The 19,227-nt window shown below is 40.8% G+C and overlaps 1 protein-coding gene across 1 annotated transcript in view; it reads left to right on the top strand.

The window, feature by feature from the left end:
• The first annotated feature begins 366 nt into the window (after positions 1-366).
• Positions 367-19,227, top strand: part of LOC135213552 (uncharacterized) — a 27,725-nt gene continuing 8,864 nt past the window's right edge. Inside the window, exons 1-3 of the mRNA XM_064247519.1 lie at positions 367-2,310; positions 15,398-17,055; positions 17,996-18,142. Coding sequence (XP_064103589.1) covers positions 1,852-2,310; positions 15,398-17,055; positions 17,996-18,142 — 2,264 coding nt within the window. The 5' untranslated portion in view covers positions 367-1,851. The remainder of the gene's footprint in view (positions 2,311-15,397; positions 17,056-17,995; positions 18,143-19,227) is intronic.

Here is a 19,227-nt window from a genome sequence, read left to right as displayed (position 1 = left end):
CTGGGCAGGTAAGTTTCATGAACAAAATGTTATTGTTATAATACAATTAAGTTTGTTCATACTTACCTGGCAGATATATATAATTAAAGTGCCCACCCACCTCCCCTCAGGAGACAGTGGCACTGATAAAATATGAATAGAAAATGGGAATAGTTCCTGATATCCGCCTCCCAGCGGCGGGAATGGGTACTACCACCTGGCCGCCCACTGCGTGTGCCGCGAATTTTGAAATTCTGTCGGACTTCGGAGAATACAGCTATATATATATCTGCCAGGTAAGTATGAACAAACTTAATTGTATTATAACAATAACATGTTTTCTTAGGATTTTTTACGATGTTCCGGCTTACGATGATTTTTTGCTTACGGCGCTTCTCAAGAACGGAACTCCTGTCGTAGCCCGGGGACTGCCTGTATATGAAGTAAAAAGTGTGCCAAAGTTTTCTTCAGTGCAATTGAGTTTTCTATACCGCTACGGCGTATAATGAAGGCCACCGAAAGTAGGTCTATCTTTTGGTGGTATCATTACAGTGCTGTACTATGAGCCGCCACCCACGAAACTATAACCATGGCCCAGAAGCACGGTTATGGCTAAAATTAACCTTAAATAAAAAAAAAAATTACAGAGGCTAAAGGACTGCAATTTGGTATGTTTGATGATTAGAGGGTGAATAATCAACACACCAATTTGCATTCCTCTAGCCTCAGTTTTTAAGATCTGAGCCAGACAGAAAAAAGTGAGGACAGACAAACAAAGCCTCACAATAGTTTTCTATTACCAAAAAATAAACTGAAGAGCTGTGTAGTTAATCATTTTGCTCTTCTTTTAAAAGAAGTGAGCTGAAATTATAAGTGGATAGAAAATGTTGAAGTGATCTTTGTATACAAACCCGTTATTTTTCAGAGTTCTGGAATGGAGTATGTTTGACACAATACCTTGTAGCAGGAAAAGATCTTAACTTTTGTAAAGCTTGGGCAAATTGTATTCACAATTATTAAAAATATATATATATTTTTTGGTAATTCATGAAGGACTGAAATTAAATATACACTATATATTTGTTCATATCTTGTTTTATGACCCTTACAATTTTAGTTACCCAGGGTACTGCTGAGTAATCTTGTGAGTGCAACACTTCCTGGGTGCTAAAGTTCCCAGCATCTGAAAGAATGATGTTACTTCATGGACTCGACTTGAAGGAGGAGTGCTTTCAGTTGTCGTCTTGTCTCTCTTACTCCCCTTCTCCATCAACCTCTCCCTCATAAACGTGCATTATGTACAGCAGAGTTTCTAAACTCAGGAACTGCACATTCTACGTAGAGAATATTCTCTAATTACTCTTTCTCTCGTTTACAGATGCTGACAAGTGCCATCTCAAGTGACTACAGTTGTTAAGAAGTTGGAGACCCTGTTTCAAGCTGTATCCTATCTTTGACCTTAAATGAACTTTCGTAAGGACAGACTTATGTGAATAGTAAATGTGGCACGGCCTTATATGAACATGGTGAATCTGGGACAAACTTGTGAAAATAGTGAATCAGGGACAAACTTGTGAAAATAGTGAATCAGGGACAAACTTTGTTAACTTAGTGAATGTGCAATTGGACTTTTTAATTGTACCTTTGCTTACTAATGTGATTTATTTGTAATTTTTCTGACTATGTACTGTGATCATTTTTCATCACATGATTATGAATCAAATGGTTTATAAAGACAGTAATAACTAGTATTGTGCAACATTTTGTATTTTATTCATGTCATGTTCTATATGGAATATAAAAGGTTATGAAAAATTTATAGTTTGTGGCATTGTAACTTTGAAATTAGCTAATTCAGTGGAGTAATTCATCATGAGAGAAACAAGACTTAGTAGAGGCAACGGTGGAGCAGCAAGAGGAATGAGGAAGACTGCAGCACTGGAGAAAAAAACCAACAAAGAAGAAGAAGATCTTTTAGGTGAAGAAAGTGCACATTCACCTGTCATCTCAGCCAAGGCAGATGAGCAAAATAAACAACATGCAACATCATCAAGAAGAGGCTTGGTGAAAAAACAGAAAGAGGATAAAACCTGGAAAGACAATGCTGATATTATTGAAGATGAGGAAGTTTTGAGAATTATTGGAGAATTGGAGAGGGAAGTTGTTGATGCTTTCCCAGAGTTGAATGAGACCAATGAGACAAAGCAGTCAGATGCTGAGAAACCCTTTGTCATTGAGCCAAAATGTAATATTGAGCCTAGCAAGGACAAAAAGATTGAGATAAGCTTAGAAAATCACAAAGAAAAAAAGAAACCTTTGCAAGCTAAAGAGGTAAGATTTATGCGTAATCTAATATGCTTGTTTTAATGTATGTAGCCTACATAAATACAACTGAAATGAAGTGTTTACTAAAATGTGTAAGCTTTCTTGTAACAAAAAAAAAAAAAAAAAAAAAAAACTGGAAGTCAATGGAAACATTTTTAAAGTGTTTGTAAGATAAATGACAGTCTTTTTCATTTGTATTACTATAGCTATTCATTATTTTGACTAGCAATTATTGTCAATATACTAATGTATTAATGCTTTATTGTTTGTATGAGAATGCAGACCTTTCTGTTTATTATAAGAATATCTTTGTAGGAAGCTAAAGGCGCTATGGGTGCTTTTGGGCTTCTCAGGGAAGCTTAGCCTTATTGCCAAAGTGGGCCTTGCTTTGGTGATGGACCCCTCTGCTGCTGCGGCTTCTGTTGCTGTTCCTATTGCTTTTACTCATTGACTGAACACTGTTTATACTGTGCCTATACCTATTCACTAGACAGCTAAACAGGAAGCCCCAGTCCCCAGCCCCCAGACCCAGACCCATGAGCTGTACTGGAGAATGCCTTTCTCATGTTCAGCCTGATATCTTGGGTGATCAGCCAAGTCTGACACACCCTAGGCCTTACTGACCTTTCGGCTCCTTGTAGGAGTTAAAAGCTGAGTAGTATTCTGATCTGTTGCCTTTTCTTCTTATTAAGGCACAGAGATTTTCTTATGGCGTGCTATCAGCCTACTTGCTCACGTTCCACCAGTAATGTGGAGGTACTTTCCATTCCTAGAGGATACTCTACAGGATCTCATCCGAAAGAGGCTTTTCTCTATGAGTTCAGCTAGAAATGCCAGGTTAGGGGTTTCTTTCCAGTTAGAGCCAGTATTTATCAGATGTTTAACTTCATCATCTACCTTTGTTGAAGTTAAATCGTCCAAACGATTTGAAGAAAAACCCTCCCAAGAAGGACAACTAGAAACTCGGCGATGTTCCTTCTTCTTGTAAAACACCCTCCACTGCGACTTAGGCCAGGCGCGACATTCCACGCAGGGATTAGTAATGGTACAATGATTAGACTAGACCGGCAACTACTTCAAGTCTTATGGGGGTCTGTAATCATAGCCACCAAAAACCTGGAGCACCGGAACCTCTAAACTGGACATGTGTTGACGAGGCTGTGAAGACTCGGAGGACCCTATGACGGGACACAAACACAACTGGAAAAGAAATAGAAACACGGGCTCAGAGCAACTGGCTTGGAAGGAGAGCAAAAGCATCTACTACTCTCCAAGGTAGTCAAAGAAAGACGAATGTGTCACGAGATGCTGTGCCTGGTTGATGACCAACTCCCACCTTGTACGTGCATGAGTTGCCAGATGTCACAGATTCCTTGCTCTACAATCTTTGATTGTTTTACCCGGTTTCCAGCTGGTGTGAGAAGATTTATCCTATTGTTAAGACCTCAGGTTTGTTAGCTATGAAAAATACAAATTGATTAAAAATTTGTAATTTTTATGATAATGATTTACAGCATGCTTATAATGTAGTAGTTATGCATCCATTAAGCTTGTTTGAGGTTTGGGCCCTATACTACTAAGCATAATAGGTCTCTCTCTCTCTCTCTCTCTCTCTCTCTCTCTCTCTCTCTCTCTCTCTCTCTCTCTCTCTCTCTCTCTCTCTCTCTCTCTCTCTCTCTCTCTCAGGGTAATGTAAGATTATGTTTCTGTAAAGATTTTTGGTAAAGCATACGTATTGTACAATATCTAAAATATTCACTAATTATTTTTATTTTCCAGAAAAAGCAGACTGGAAAATAAAAGGATAATATTGTATATGCTTTATCATAAAAAAACTTTACAGTAATATAATGAGACACACACACACACAGATGTTATGCTCGTCTGCAGCCTAACCTGGAGTGGGCTTAATAGAGTTATAACTACACTATAAGTTATGCTGAAAATAATTTCTATCATAAAAATCAATACTATTTAGTCACATACACAATATGAAAAAATACGGTAATTAGTGAATTAGAAGTGTTGGTATGCAAAAAAATTTAATTAGTGATAGTTTAAAAGGATTAAACAGTAGCTTACTAAGGTAATGGATTAAAGTGTCCGAGCTGACCCCATTACTATAAAAGAATCTCCAATACGTATGTATCTCGTATATATCCGTGAGTTGGTTTTTGCTATAAAGCCCAGGTATATTTATACCCTGTATCCCTTAAAACTACTGTTAAAAGCTTACAGTAAATGTCTATTTTAACAGTTCACTGCCTAATTTGATAGTTCTATCAAAAATATACGGTAAATTACCCCAAATCATCCTAAGACTCCAACTTGTGACAGTGCTTATATGTACTATGTATGTATATTTATATAAACAAACAGTACCCTTAAAGTAAGCTATACTTTATTGTTAATTTAAATTATAAACTGCAGGACAGTAAAAGGTTCAGCATAATTTTTAGAGCAAAAAGCAGTGTAAATTAATAACAAAACAGTAACAATATATTTTACCTATCTGTAAAATAAACATGGAAAATATTTGAGTAAGATAAGAAATAAATGCACGCTTAGTTTTCAAGATTAAGAGTTCATTTTTGGCTCCTTTTTTTGTCATTGCGTGAAGTCTAGTATGCAACCATCAGAAATGAAAAAAATATCATTATCATATATAAATAATGGGATATATGATAGCGCAAAAACAAAATTTCATATATAATTGTATTCAAATCGTGCTGTGAGCAAATCGGTTAAAGCTAACGAGTTGATTTTTATTTCCATTGTATTGTACACTAAATTGTGATCATTTTGGTATATATCACATTGTAAAACGATCAAGGCAACACAGAGAAAATATTATCACAATATGATGCATGAATTCGTAACGCGCGGACGTAAAAAAAAAAAAAAAAAAAAAAAAAAAAAAAAAAAAAAAAAAAAAAAAAAAAAAAAGTTTTCAAAAAAATTCACCAAAAAATAAAAATCACATACTTTTGCTAGAGACATCCTGTCTGTTGCAAAATGAAGGTAATTGATTGAATATTACTAGACTGTAAGTGTTGTAGCTTACAATTGCAGTTTTCGACCATTTCGGTCGAGTTAAATTTAACCGAAGGATGAATTTTTTCTATATCGTTATTTATATGAAAATATTTCAAAACTGATAAAAGCTACAACTACAGGTTGTTTATTGTTGTATTGTACATGAAATTGCACACATTTTCATATATAAAACTTTATGTAACGGCTAATTTAAAATGGTGGAAACATTATGACAATCTGACGAAAAAATTTATTATTTTTTCGGAATAGTTACTGCGCGGACGTAAGGAAAAAGTTTATTTCATAAATTCACCATAAATCAAAATATTGTGCTAGAGACTTCCAATTTGTTGCAAAATAAAGGTAAATGATTGAATATTACTAGAATATAAGAGTTTTAGCTTACAATTGCATTTTTTGACCATTTCAAAACTGACAAAAGCTACAACCATGAGTTGTTTTTAGTTGTATTCTACATGAAATTGCGCACATTTTCATATATAATACTCCATTTAATGTCTAATTTAAAATGGTGTAATAATTATGTCAAAGTGACAAAATAATTTCTGAGATGTGTCGCTGATACTTTTTAGTGCGATAAGAAAGAAATTTGCGCTTGTGCGCCTGCGTAACGATTGTAAACAAAACAACGCCTTGATCCATGAACTCCCAGCATCCCCCAAGGCGCGTGATTCAAAAGTTTTCGCCTAGTAGGCCTATAACTATTTTTCCATGAATTTTTTAAAAATTTTTATATCGACGTACCATAGTCCAATCGGCACCCAACAGACAATTTATATCGACGTTTAATACATCCAATCGGCGTTAAGGGTCAATTGCAGAAAATTTGCCTATTTGCAGTATTTTTCTATGAGAAATATCCAAAAAAAATTTTTTATATCAATTTCATCATTGAATGCACTTTTTGTGATAAAACTATTTAGAAAAAAGGAGTTTTTTTTTTTTTTTTTTTTTTTTTTTTTTTTTTTTTTTTAACCAACAAAATGGCAGTTTAAGGGTTTTTATGGGAGTTTCAACCATTTACAGGGGTGGGCCTGGTACCTATCCCCTGCGAATACGGGGGAACACTGTATTACAGTATTATACTCATTATTTTTTCATGTATCTTGTGTACTAACGTCTCTTCCTCCATCTCTTTATCCATCGATAGTTAAATAAGTTAAAAATATAAAAGAGAATGATAAACGTACTATTGTTAGTAGCGTTACAACCAAAGGAGAAACAGCTGTTTTGCTAAGAACAACCGAATTGCATTTCAACCATTGTACAATAGTAGTAAACAATTATTGTAGTTATGTTACCAATGACGTTAAATAGAATAGGACTAATATATTTTTACACTGTATACATATCTTATTTGCTATGGAAAAAAGATTGGCAAGGAAGTATATTACGCTGTACTACTAAATTTATGCTGCAAATTGTAGTTACAAGCATTTTAGTTTATGTGGTATTGGGTACTTAGCTGTTATAAGCCCAGTTGTAAGGATTTTTAAAGGGGATTTATGCATTCCTGAGGCAGGTTATGAACCCTAATCCCATGTACAAATAGGGGAGCACTGTATTTTCCGGTTATTTAACGGATTTGAGTGGTGTGCAATCCCACTGGAACAATAGTTAGTAACCTTCAGTGGAATCTCAGAATGGCCTCTTTCTTGTTTTGTTATTAATGAGCTGATTCATCAGCTAATCTTTGGACGCACTTGCGAGCCAACAATACTAGTTTGGTCCTAAAAGTAATTCTTGTGTTTTTTCCATTCCTATAGGCTAAGCTTTGCTTGTAAACCCTATGTACAGGCAGTCCCCGGGTTACGACGGGGGTTCCGTTCTTAAGACGCGTCATAACCCGAAAATCGTCGTAAGCCGGAACAACGTTGGAAAAATGTCTTAAACTAATAAAAAGTTATAAAAACCTTACTTGTAATCCTTTGGTTACACTACATGTTGTTTCCTGTAGTTTTATGTACAACCTGGAGTTATTTTCATAAAAAATTGCTGGTTCTTGAAGGTAAAAACTATTGTAATCCTCTGGTGACACTACATTCTTGAAGTTTTATGTACAACCTGGAGTGATTTTGCCAAATCTTGAGGGCTACAAGAACAGTTGATTACTATTTACGTATCATATAGACTAATTAAAGTAAACGTATCTTTAAATAGGCTTATATATTAGTATCAACAAAACATTTACTGCATGGAGTCAGAGGCTGTTTAATGAAACGAACACTTCTCTGTCTATCTGTTCAGAAAATAAACGTTACATCAATCCCCAAGGACCATTCGGGAAATGATCTCATTTGCCAAGACGCCTCTCTCTCTCTCTTCTCTCTCTCTCTCTCTCTCCCTTCTGCTCTCTCCTTCTCTATCTCTCTCTCTCTCTCTCTCTCTCTCCTCTCTCTCTCTCTCTTGATCAAATTACTGGATAAATATCTCTCTTTGGATACTGGATTTTTGCCGTTGTAATCTAACCAGAAAACTTAATTTTGTTTTATTATTACTGAAACAAGCAATGATTTTTTCATTATTTGCACTTTTGGACTGTTATAAACTTTGCTCATCGCAAGCTAGTATTCATTCGCTTGGAAACTAGTTTCCGCATATGAGGCGTCACTAAAAAACATAGAAAAAATACGAACATAAAAATGTCGAAAATCATCATAACCTCAAATTTTTTGTTGTAATCTAACCAGAAACTATTTTTTATTAATATACTGTGCTAAACTATAAAGGATTTTTATCATAGTATGCGTTTTTTAAAAGTGTCATTAACTCGGAGCATCGGAAGACGCCTCTCTCTCTCTCTCTCTCTCTCTCTCTCTCTCTCTCTCTCTCTCTCTCTCTCTCTCTCTCTCTCTGATCAAATTACTGGATAATGTCTCTCTTTGGATGCTTGGAATTTGCGTTGTAATCTAACCAGAAACTTAATTTTGTTATTACTGGAAACAAGCAATGATTTTTTCATGATTTGCGCTTTTGGACTGTTATAAACTTTGAGCATCCAAGCTAGTATTCATTCGCTCGGAAACTAGTTCCGCATATGAGGCGTCACTAAAAAACATAGAAAAATACGACATAAAAAGTGTCGAAAATCATCATAATCTCAAAATTTGTTGTAATCTAACCAGAAACTTATTTTTATTAATATACTGCTAAACTATAAAGCATTTTTATCATAGTATGCGTTATTTAAAAGCGTCGTTAACTCGGAGGGTCGGAAGCGTCAGCGTCCTAACGTCGGAACAAACATCGTAACCCAGGGCGGATTTTTCAATGGATATTTAAGAAAAAGCGTCGTAACCTCGGAACGTCGTAAGCCGGAGCCGTCGTAACCCGGGGACTGCCTGTATTTAGGTTTCCCTTAGTATTAAATTCTTGAAGGGTTTTTTCCAAGTATAAATACTACTTGCAAATGGTTCATTGCCTCAAAATAATTTTTGAATGTTTAATTATTCTTTAGGCTAAAAGCTGGGCAACTTTTGCTGGTTTTTGTCTAGGCTACATGTGAGTTGATGATGTGATTATGCCCTGAAAAGTTAATCTTGTATGCTATTACTTTTATTTTGGTGGCACAGCAGGCCATTAATAGTTTATTATAAATTTTGAAAAGCCCCCAAATTTTTTCTGAATTATGTCAGACTAGCATTTCAAGCACAGGCAGTCCATAGGTTACGTCAGGTTCAGGGTATGTCGTTCCGGACTTACAGACTTATGGTGCTGTTACTTGCTTTACGGAGCTGTAACCTGAACTTATGGTGCTTACGGTGCTGTAACACCGCTGTAAGTGCTATTTATTCCTATTATAATTATGATAATTTGGGTTAAGCCAATTTTTGGCGTACAGCGCCCTGCTGGGAACAGTGCCCTCCCCGTAATCTGGCGACTGCCTGTATTCGCTATTGTAGGGAAGGCTGTAAATCTAGCCTAACAAAGGCTTGTTATGATCTTATTTGATCTGCAGTAGATTTAGGGGGCTAAAGTGTTACATTCAGAACACCTGTAAGTGAATGTTCCCCATGGGATAGTAAACAATGAAAAGTTCTGATGTTTCACTTAAACAGATTAGAGAGAGAGATACGAAGAGGAAAGTAGTTTCTAGAGCCAAGAAACATTTTCTTAGTGTAGAAGCTACTCCCAACCTAGTTCATAGGGTACTCCTACAGTCGACCCCCTCCTATTTCTGGTTCTGGATTCACAGACTCACCAATCTACTGATTTCTTGGTGGAACATATACATATACAGGCAGTCCCTGGTTAATGGCAGTCTGGTTTTATGGCACTTGTTTAGTGCATGCAAGGGCACATTACATCAGAGGAATAAATTCGGCTCTGGGTTTTAAGAAGAACTTTTCTGTTCATAGGATTTTGAATGCTGGTTCCTGGCTTTGGCAAACCCACTTCCTTTTACCTAAGGATATTTCCCACAGCTCCCTGGACACTTTTTTTTCTGTGGGTCTGGTGGTGGCTGCCCAACAAGTTGTGTAGCTCATCCAATGCCCCTGGCAGGGACAATTTGTATCATGCCTAAGATGGTTGTGTGGAAGAGAAAATGAAAGAGATGATTGGTCTCTTTCTTTCCCTTTTTTCCCTTCCCCATTCCCAGGGTGAGTGGGATGTTTAATATTTGACGCATCATGCACTGGAACTGGCTTGATGCAGGAGAGTATGGCAGCCTTAGTGTTACAACACTTTATTTTTATGTTTCATACAACATGCAAATCTGCTTCTCTGTAGCATATACTCCTCTCTCCAGCAAGGGGAGTGAGTGATTGGTTACAAACCCTTTGCTTGTGGCCATCATGGTTTGTTGCTTGAACAGATATAGTTCTCTTTATCTTCCGTGTATGCAGTGGAGCTGGATATGTTAGATTGTATTTACTCCTGGTTGGACTGAGTTTTAGATACCTATACTATATCTAATCTTTCACAGTCTTAGGCTATCTTCTTTAGAATTCTCATTTCTAGGAAGAATGGTCAGGTGTGCCAAACCTCCAGTCAGTTCAGGATTCTTGTACCTCCTTCAACCTTCAAATATGAGTCTATTATATTGTTAAGATCAAAGGTTTGTTCCACATATGAACAAATGACAAAATTTTTAATCAATTTAACATTTGATATCCCACTTCTAGCTGTCCCTCTGGTAATCCTGGGTTAGAAGGAAGACTGAATGTGTCACGGGGTTCAAGCGTGGTCGCTGACCACCCTCTAACTCATCTACGCCTTCGATGCCACATGCCACAGATTCCATGCATATACAATTTGTTCGGACACGTAATACAAACCCTCGGTCCTTTACATAAGGAATTACTATTCAGAGCCAGCTGGACTGGTCGTAAGATTTTTAACAAGGTAGTTCGGTAGTAACTGCTGTCCAATGGTCGGGACTCCCTCCTGACTTGGGGTAAACATATAAACATATCACTTTACTTTCGGCCGCTGTCCGATGTAGACGTGTGTTCGCTTCTCTGCCCGCCATCATCATGAGATTTTCGTCGTATCAACAACTGAGCAATTATTTTTCCTCGCTTTTCCTTGTGTATTTCTAGTGTGTGTACACTGGAAGAACTTATTGTTTTTTTTTTTTTTTTTTTTTTTTTTTTTTTGTGTGGTTTGCATCGCTAATCATCAAGCCCACGAAGAGGTGAAGCAAGTCCCCCTCGCCCCCATCCAGCTGGAGAGTGCCCTGGTGTGGAGGGCGTAAGTGTGGGGCCTTTAGATCCACGGACTCTGTGGATCCTCATTTATTGTGTACACGGTGCTGAGGGCGCGAGTGCTCTCGGGCCGTGCCATTTGATTTTTGTGTTTCCTGGTCGGGGGAGCAGTGGGAGCTCTGACACGGCATCTTCCTTCCTCCCTCCTAGCCAGCTCCCGCGTATGGCTCTCTCCCCCTCGGGGGACGTGCCCCGTTCCACCTCTTTGTTCGATCTGTCGAGCGCAGAGGAAAGAGTTCGACACCTGACCTGGAACTGTACTCAGGTCTTCAGTCCGTTCAGGGTGGGATCTTTCCCCCCCTGAGCGAACAGGAACCCTCCCCCCCACCATTAACCCAAACTGTTGCTTCCCCAGGTGTGTCTGCCGTCGCGGGTGGAGACCTCCAGCAGGTTTGGCGCTCGTTTGAGTCTTCCTGGCACTCCCAGTATCCAGCTGTTGCAAGCATCTGGCTGTGGCGCCAGTGACCCATGGGCCGGTGACAATGACCACCACCACCCTTTCAACATCAGGGTATGTCGCGCTGCCGCACCTGGTGTACACACAACGTGACTTCGGTGACCCTCTCAGCCGTTGTACAAGCCCCGCTGACGTTTGTGCCGCGGAAGGAGATGGTTCGTCCGCCGCCTGGTTTTGCTGTCCTTGGCCCGGCCCCTGACTTTGAGTGCCCGAAGAGCTCCCCGCTTGATCGCCTACCAGTTCCTGTGCCTGTTCCTACTGTCTCCGTTCCTGCTGTTGGTTGCGCTGCTCCTTCCGCAGGTTCCTCCGGACAGGAGCAGTTGGCCCGTGTCCCTACCGCAACTGCCCCCACTCCGTCCTGGATGGAGGACCTGTCGGTTGTCCTGAGGAAGCTGACCAAGAAGTAGTCCAGGAAGAAGAGGTAAGGTGTCGTCGTCGTCTTCGTAGTTGTCTTCTGCCACCTCTTCCCCTTCGACTTCAGGCCCCACAGCCGAGGAAGAAGGTGCCCCCCCCCCCTCTCTCTCTCTCTCTCTCTCTCTCTCTCTCCTCTCTCTCTCTCTCTCTCTCTTCCCCCCCCCCCCCCCCCCCCCCCTTCCCCCCCCCCCCCCCCCCCCCCACCAAGAAGTCTTGCACAGAGAGTTCTAAGGGTCTGTCACACTTCGGTGGGACAGATGGGTCTTCCGCTGGTCCTCCTGTTCCTTCGGGAACAGGGCCCGTCTCTCCTTCCCCAGGGAAGAAGAAGAAGACGGGGACCGTAGGGGTGCCAGCTACCGCTGGTACCTCTGCTCCTGGCTCCAGAGGTTCCTCCTCTGGACCAGGAACTGTCTCGCGAGCGTCACCAAGTTTATGGTCACCTACCAGTGACCGTGCAGCCAGGGTCCAGACCGTTTAGCCTGCTCACCGTTAGGACCCAGGCATAGAGCGGAAGACTGGCAAGAGTCGCTCAGGTGACTCTTGCCAGGCCGGTGATCGCTCTCGTGGCGATCCCCTGGTTCCCAGGGTTGACATGACGGTCCCACTAGACCGTCCACGTGTTGAGGCTAGAAAAAGTCCCCCCGGTCACCAGGTCCAGCCTCGGCTGGACCAGGTACCGTGGCGCGTCGAGAGGACGTGGCTTGCTTTCACCATCACCATGTCAATGGACACTACCAGTCACCCGACCGTCGCTCCCACCGGGACCAGACGGCTCGCACGACTGGTAGCAGTTCTCTGACGCATGAGACCGATGCTACCATTCTCAGTTCAGGGCTTCTCCTCATGGAGACTGCTGGTCCAGACCTGCAGCTCGATCGCCACCACGGGTTGAAGATTGCCTGCAGTCCTCCCAGCCCACTGGCTCCGCTGGTAGGCAGGGTATGAGTGTCAGGTCTACCTCACCTGTCCCTTCAACCTCCTAGGGCTACACCGGGAGGAGCGTGGCGAGCAGAGGTGACCGTGAGTGCGACCGTGGTCTTACCACGAGAGCCTACAACCCTGGCTCGGTCCTTGGACCTAGCAGGTCGTACGCCCAAGTGGTTGGAGGAGACCACGAGGGGTCTGGCGAGGTTCTTCCTCCTGAAGGAAGAGTGTCTCAAGAGGTGATCGTCCTGGATGGATCTGACGGTCCATTGCCTTAGGACGCGATCACCCCCGAGATACAGAGGTCATCGCACTGATTCGTTAGCACGACCACCTCGGGGAAGGATTGGTGGTTGCTCCCTCCGAACCTCCATTGAGGTTGGAGTCGTTCTGGGAACCCAAAAAGGAACCCAGAGCGACGGTGGGTTTACCCTGGTCCCCTTTGGCCGATGATGTGCTGGGCCAGGTCGATGCTCTCGTCTCCGGACAGGAGGGTTCGCTTAGGTCCAGCAGGTCGGACAAGCTGCTTCCCCCTCCTCTGCCATGCCAGCGGCGTTTCTATGTGCCAATCAGTGGACTTGTTGCCGACCAAGCAGGTTGACCCGGAGATAGCTAGACTAACCCCAGGGGTGCCTCTCCATCACCTGCTGGCTGAGAACTCTGGTTTACACAGCAAGAGGCACGGCCCTGGAAGCGACTGCCATGCCAGCCTTTCAGGCAGCCTCCTGGCTGGACCGTGGTCCCTCACGGTGTCCAGAGTCGCAGCCTCCTCGGGAGCTATCACTCCCGAGAAGACTCAGCGTTCGGGAGACTTTGCTGTTTTGGCGTAGGTCCATCTCCTACTTTGCCCACCAGACGGCCAACTTGTGGGCCAACCTGGTCCTGAGACATCGGAACTCTGTCCTGGCTCGGGTGACCAGAGCAGCTGGTCGAGAGGTGACTCTGGGTTTATGAAACGGACTGTTGCTGGCTTCCTCCTCTCTTCCCCAGTGAGATGGTGGACGCTGAAGTGGAAAAGCGTGGCACTGATGACAGTGACTGCCTAGTATACCAGGCAGTCTCGAAGGCTTCTGGGCACCCTCGAGCAACTGCGGCCAAGCCTTGGAGCTTTGCTAGCCTCTTCCTCTGCTTCAAAGACACTAGCACCATCGAGGTCGCGAGGAAAGACCCAGCCTTCGTCTTCTGCTTCGAGGAGTGACCGTCAGCTCTCCTCCCAAGCCTCCTACTCTCAAGCCTCCTACTCCCGTGGGAGACCTGCCAAGCGGAAGGCGAAGAGAGGGAAACGCTAGGGACGGCGTTCCCCCTCACCTGCTGCTGGAAGTGGGGGGTGCCTGGTGAGCCATTGGGCAACTTGGCAGCGCTACGGAGCCGAGACCTGGAACGTAGCACTTCAAGAAGAAGTCAAGACCATGCTGAGCAAACGAGCTGTGGAGATCGTACGAGATCAGTTGCCGGGTTTCTACAGCCGACTCTTCCTAGTGGAGAGGTTTTGGGGTGGCTGGAGACCGGTGATAGATCTCTCTCCCTTGAACCAATTCGTTCGCCAGACTCGGTTCACGATGGAAACAGCATGCTCAGTGCTCGATTCCATCAGGGAGAACGACTTCATGCTTTCGGTGGACCTGAAGGATGCATATTTCCAAATACCCATCCATCAGTCCTCCAGGAAGTACCTCCGCTTCATCCTCGACGGGACGGTGTACCAGTTCAGGGCACTTTGTTTCAGTCTCAACCGCCCCACAGGTGTTCACGCGAGTGTTCACTCTGGTGTTGGCTTGGGCCTGCCCTCGGTCGGGATACGTCTGATGAGGGTATCTCGACGATTGGCTGGTCCTGGCAAGCTCCCGCTCGCAGTTGCTGCAGGACAGAGATCGACTCCTCAACTTATTCCTCGATGCCACCCTCACTCTGTTCCTGGGCCTAAAGCAAAGTGATATGTTCACCTCCAGTCGGGCGGGACTCCCGACCACAGGACAAGCAGTTACTACTGAACCACCTTGTTAGAAATCTTACGACCGGTCCAGCTGGCGCCGAATAGTAATTCCTTATGTAAAGGACCCCAGGTTTGTATTAGGAAAAATACAATTTAATTCAAAATTGTGATTTTTATTGGTTTTAATGGGTTTCCAGCTGGCACCAGAAGATTTATCCTATTGTTAAGACCTCAGGTTTGATAGCTATGAAACATACAAATTTATTGAATATTTATAATTTATTTGACAAATAAATACACTAGGTACTGATTTGTTAAAGTTTAAACAAGCTGCATGCATTCTTTCGCTGCAAACATCCTGTGCGTGCACCATTTTGTATAAACCATCGAATGTTTGGTTGATTGTTGAAGAGGCCTCTGGCAATGACAGCAGATAGTATATTGAAACCTCGAGTTTCAAAATAGATTAAAATGTTTTCAAATGTATTTTGTAGACATGAGTTAAGATTGATTATATGATTATTCATTTAGACAAAATTTGTTTAAGAAAGTGGAATTTCCCTTTTGTAATCTTTTCCTTTCTATGTTTCTACTTGGCAGGTTGGAGGACTAATAAATCATGGACCTTACAGTCGTATTTTGTTTGTGGGAGATTCCCGCCTGCAGTCACTTGAGGATTTTTGGCCTGAATATCCATTTGTCAAACCCCAGTTTCTTGTTGAACCCAATTTAAAACTTGAAGAGCTTAAAGATTTCATCCTTTCACGTACTGAGCTTCCACATTTGGAAAATGGAACATTGTTGATATGCAATGTGGGTCTTCATGACATCATCGAATTGGTAGATTATAGTGAATGTGCTTCAGTCAAGAATCATCAACCTGTGAAGATCATGACTCTTTCGGCAAAAGCAGTTGAAGATATAATCAAGATAGTATTGTTTCGTCTCAGTAAAATTTATAAGGTACTAGAAGAAATTTTAGATAGCAGTTCAGTCATTTGTTTTTCAGCCATTATTCCCTGTGACCCTATAATGCATTTTGTTGTGCAGTCAATAAATCACCTTCCAAGAGGACATGCCAGCATGGGGTCTCGGCTTAGAGCGAGCTTAAACGAGTTGAAATCTAAGGTCAAGATTATTTGCACAAGGGTCAATAAGCATTTGGAGAAACTGAGCCCCATGCCATCTATATGGAATATTATGAAGTCGTACCACCTAGATCGTAACATTGGTGAGGCCTTTGTTGATGGCATTAACGTATCTTCAGAGACGTCTCGTTTATTAGCATCCAGATTGAACAGATTTCTTTTAGAGTTGTTTTATGGAATGGAGATAAATACTAAATTTGTCGAGTTTAACAGAGATCAAAAAGTTATCTTGGTAGGGGATTCACGATTGACGCTGCTGCAAGAGATGTGGCAGGGTGATAAACCAGAATTTTATTGTGAACCAAATCTTGGGTTTTACAATTTTAGTAAGTTTATAAATGAAAAACTAGTGGATCTAAAACAGAAGATTGTGATTGTATGTCTTGGACTAAATGACCTGATCCAGTTTGTTGACAATGAATCGTGCCTAGAAGAAAACCATGAACCATGCCAGGTTGCTTTGTCCATATGTGATAGATACAGTAGTACAGATGAGTACTTTAAAAAAATCCAAGAGAATTTCAAAAGCTCTCTCACTTTGTTTTGCACAAAGAACCCTGTCATGATGTTTTTTGCAACCGTATATCCCATTCATATAGATAATTATATGAATTCACAAGTGAAAATTCACAAGGAAAAGACAGGTCATGTCATCACCCCACCTCAGAAGGAACTAGAAGTGAATGAAAGGTTGAATGAATTGGTGTATAGGTTGAATTCACTCATAAAAGAAGTGTGCCATGAACATGGTTTGCCATTGTGGGATATGTTTCATGTTGTTTGCAGAGGATATGAAGCCTCAACTCTGAGCCCAGATGTTTTAAAAGATGGTATTTATCCAAGTGAAAGAACAGCCGAGGAACTTACTCGTTCCTTCTTTTCCTTTACCAAAGACAAGTTATCACAAGAATTTGCTGAAAATGTGGAAGGGTACAAGTTTCCATTTAGACCATTGCCAACATCTAGTGATTACCCCACAAATCATTTATGGGGAAAAAAAGTGGATACCAAGCTTTCCACTGAGAAAACACAAAGAGGAGTTGATCAGTCTACCATTAATGAAACAGAAGTCAATATTGAAAGTTCCAGCCAGTCTTCTGGAGCAGTGAAGTAAGTACACAGTGCTTTTGTAATACATACATTTCTTGTGAGAATTAAATAGCACCTACAAATAGTATGCAGTGATTTTACAGTAATGTAGTTTATTGTATTTTATAATTTTCCAATGTTGAGAGGATGTAGTGTATATCACTAATCATAATTGTAGGTTTCTAATTAACTTCATTAATAAATGGCCATTGACCCTTTAAAGTTGTCCCATGGTGGGTTACAACTTGCAGTGTATCTTGGGAGTTGCACTCTTCTTTCCTTGAAATCTTCAACTGAAAACCCCTATGGAATGAATCTTTAAAACTATCAACCCAAGAGGGCCCCAAAGGGTAATCGGCCTGTAGATATAGATATGTCATAGGGAAAGGTGATAAATAAATATGAGGGAATGGGAAATAAGACCAATACTCCCGAATTCAGGGACTTAAGCAGAAAGCAGGAATGGGATTTCCTCCTTGTTTAAACATTAGGAGGTCAGAAGATTCAACAGTGCACTAGGCAAAATGTTCTACATTTTAGTTGTAACCAAAAGAAAACTAGGAAACTTAGTAGCACTAATATTAAATCTTATCGGTTCTATAAGCTCTTTTGAGCATTACTTTGGCCTCCAGGTACATAGCCTTTTCTTATTTGTTTCTTTGGTCATTTCTTGCATTTTACCTTCATCCTGTTTTCACAAGTTAAGTATATGGTATGAGTGGAAGAGTTAAAAAATTGATGGAAGTGGTGAGAGAAAGAAGATAGATGATAATATTACTGATAGAATGTGTTACCTTCACTTTAAAAGTGTAAGAAGAATTTTCATGGAGAACATACTGTAGTAGAAAAATGTTGTGTCATTTGAGGTCAATTTATGAACTGTAAAAGGTGCATTTAAATTGTTACCTTTATCCTTTTTGTACTATAGAAATACTACAAACTGAATGAAGTTTTATTTCAGTTATGAAAAAAACAAAACTTTGAAGGAGGAAAAGAAAGGACCAACCAAGGGGGAGACAAAATTAGGCATTTCTAAACATCCAGAGGGCCAGAAGCATGGTGATCACAGGCAAAGACATAGCCCTGAAACATCGTACCCACAAGAAAGGTAAGTTCTGGTCTTAAGAAAAGTATTATTCAAAGCATAATAGTGTTTGGTAATACAGTATTGATTTGTAGGAATCTCAGGAATATTGAAATGATGAAATTAACCATGGCTGAAATATTAGGTGACTTTCAACAACCAACAGTTTTCTTCTGTAAACTTCTCATACCTGAGGTATATGTAGGACTGCAAAAGAATGTGTTTTCTTTAAGAATGTTTCTTCATGCAGCTTAGAGGTAGATTTACATTTACGTGCTTTGTCGAGATGAGATATGATTATATGGAGTTTTATAGCTAAAGGTGCCATTGGAGTCCATACCATTAAAAATAATCTTGCATAAGCTTTGGTCATTAACAAATTTGTCAACACAGGCCGCTTGTGTGTAAATAGGTACCCAGAGTGGTTTTTGTTGAATCATTTTAGTACATTTTCCATTTGTTTGATCTAGTTTTGTTGTTGTTGCTTAAGGTAGGTAGTAGATACATTTATTCTGTTATTTTTGCCCTTGATGACCATGTGCCAGTATATAGTAGAAACAGACAGGTGAAACTACATGCCAAATTATTAAATGTAATAATGACATGTAGTACAGTATTTGGAAATGATAGTGTACAATAGAAAGAGTTAGTTTTTTAACCTGAAAATTTTCGGGTAAAAGAGAGATATTGTTCTATTAAAGGAACGGTTATGGTAGTATGGTAACGTATGCACAATTTAGAAATGTGAAATGATATTCTGTACATTATTATGAAACGTACTAGTATTCTTTCAGTGGAAAGAATGGTATGGTAACATAATGTACAAAAAGCTTCTATCATGTAGCTTGTGTCAGGTGCTGTAGAAAGATTGGGTGACTTCTAATGCTGTTTAACATATAAAATGGGGTATTGTAAGCATATGTGATTTACATAAGAATCTACAGTACACTACAGATTTCCCACCCCATCCTGCCCTTCAGGTGGATGGAGCCTTGCAGAATGAGTCTGAATCTTCAACTATTTAAGTGTAGCTTTTGTCTCGCATCTAACTTTTGAGGAAATCTAATGAAATTTTCAGCAAATGCTGCACATAAGTTTGGTATTGTTGT

This window comes from Macrobrachium nipponense, chromosome 43, assembly GCF_015104395.2.
Source record: "Macrobrachium nipponense isolate FS-2020 chromosome 43, ASM1510439v2, whole genome shotgun sequence".
NCBI classification, from domain to species: Eukaryota; Metazoa; Arthropoda; class Malacostraca; order Decapoda; family Palaemonidae; genus Macrobrachium; species Macrobrachium nipponense.
This window is presented reverse-complemented; position numbering and strand designations above follow the sequence as displayed.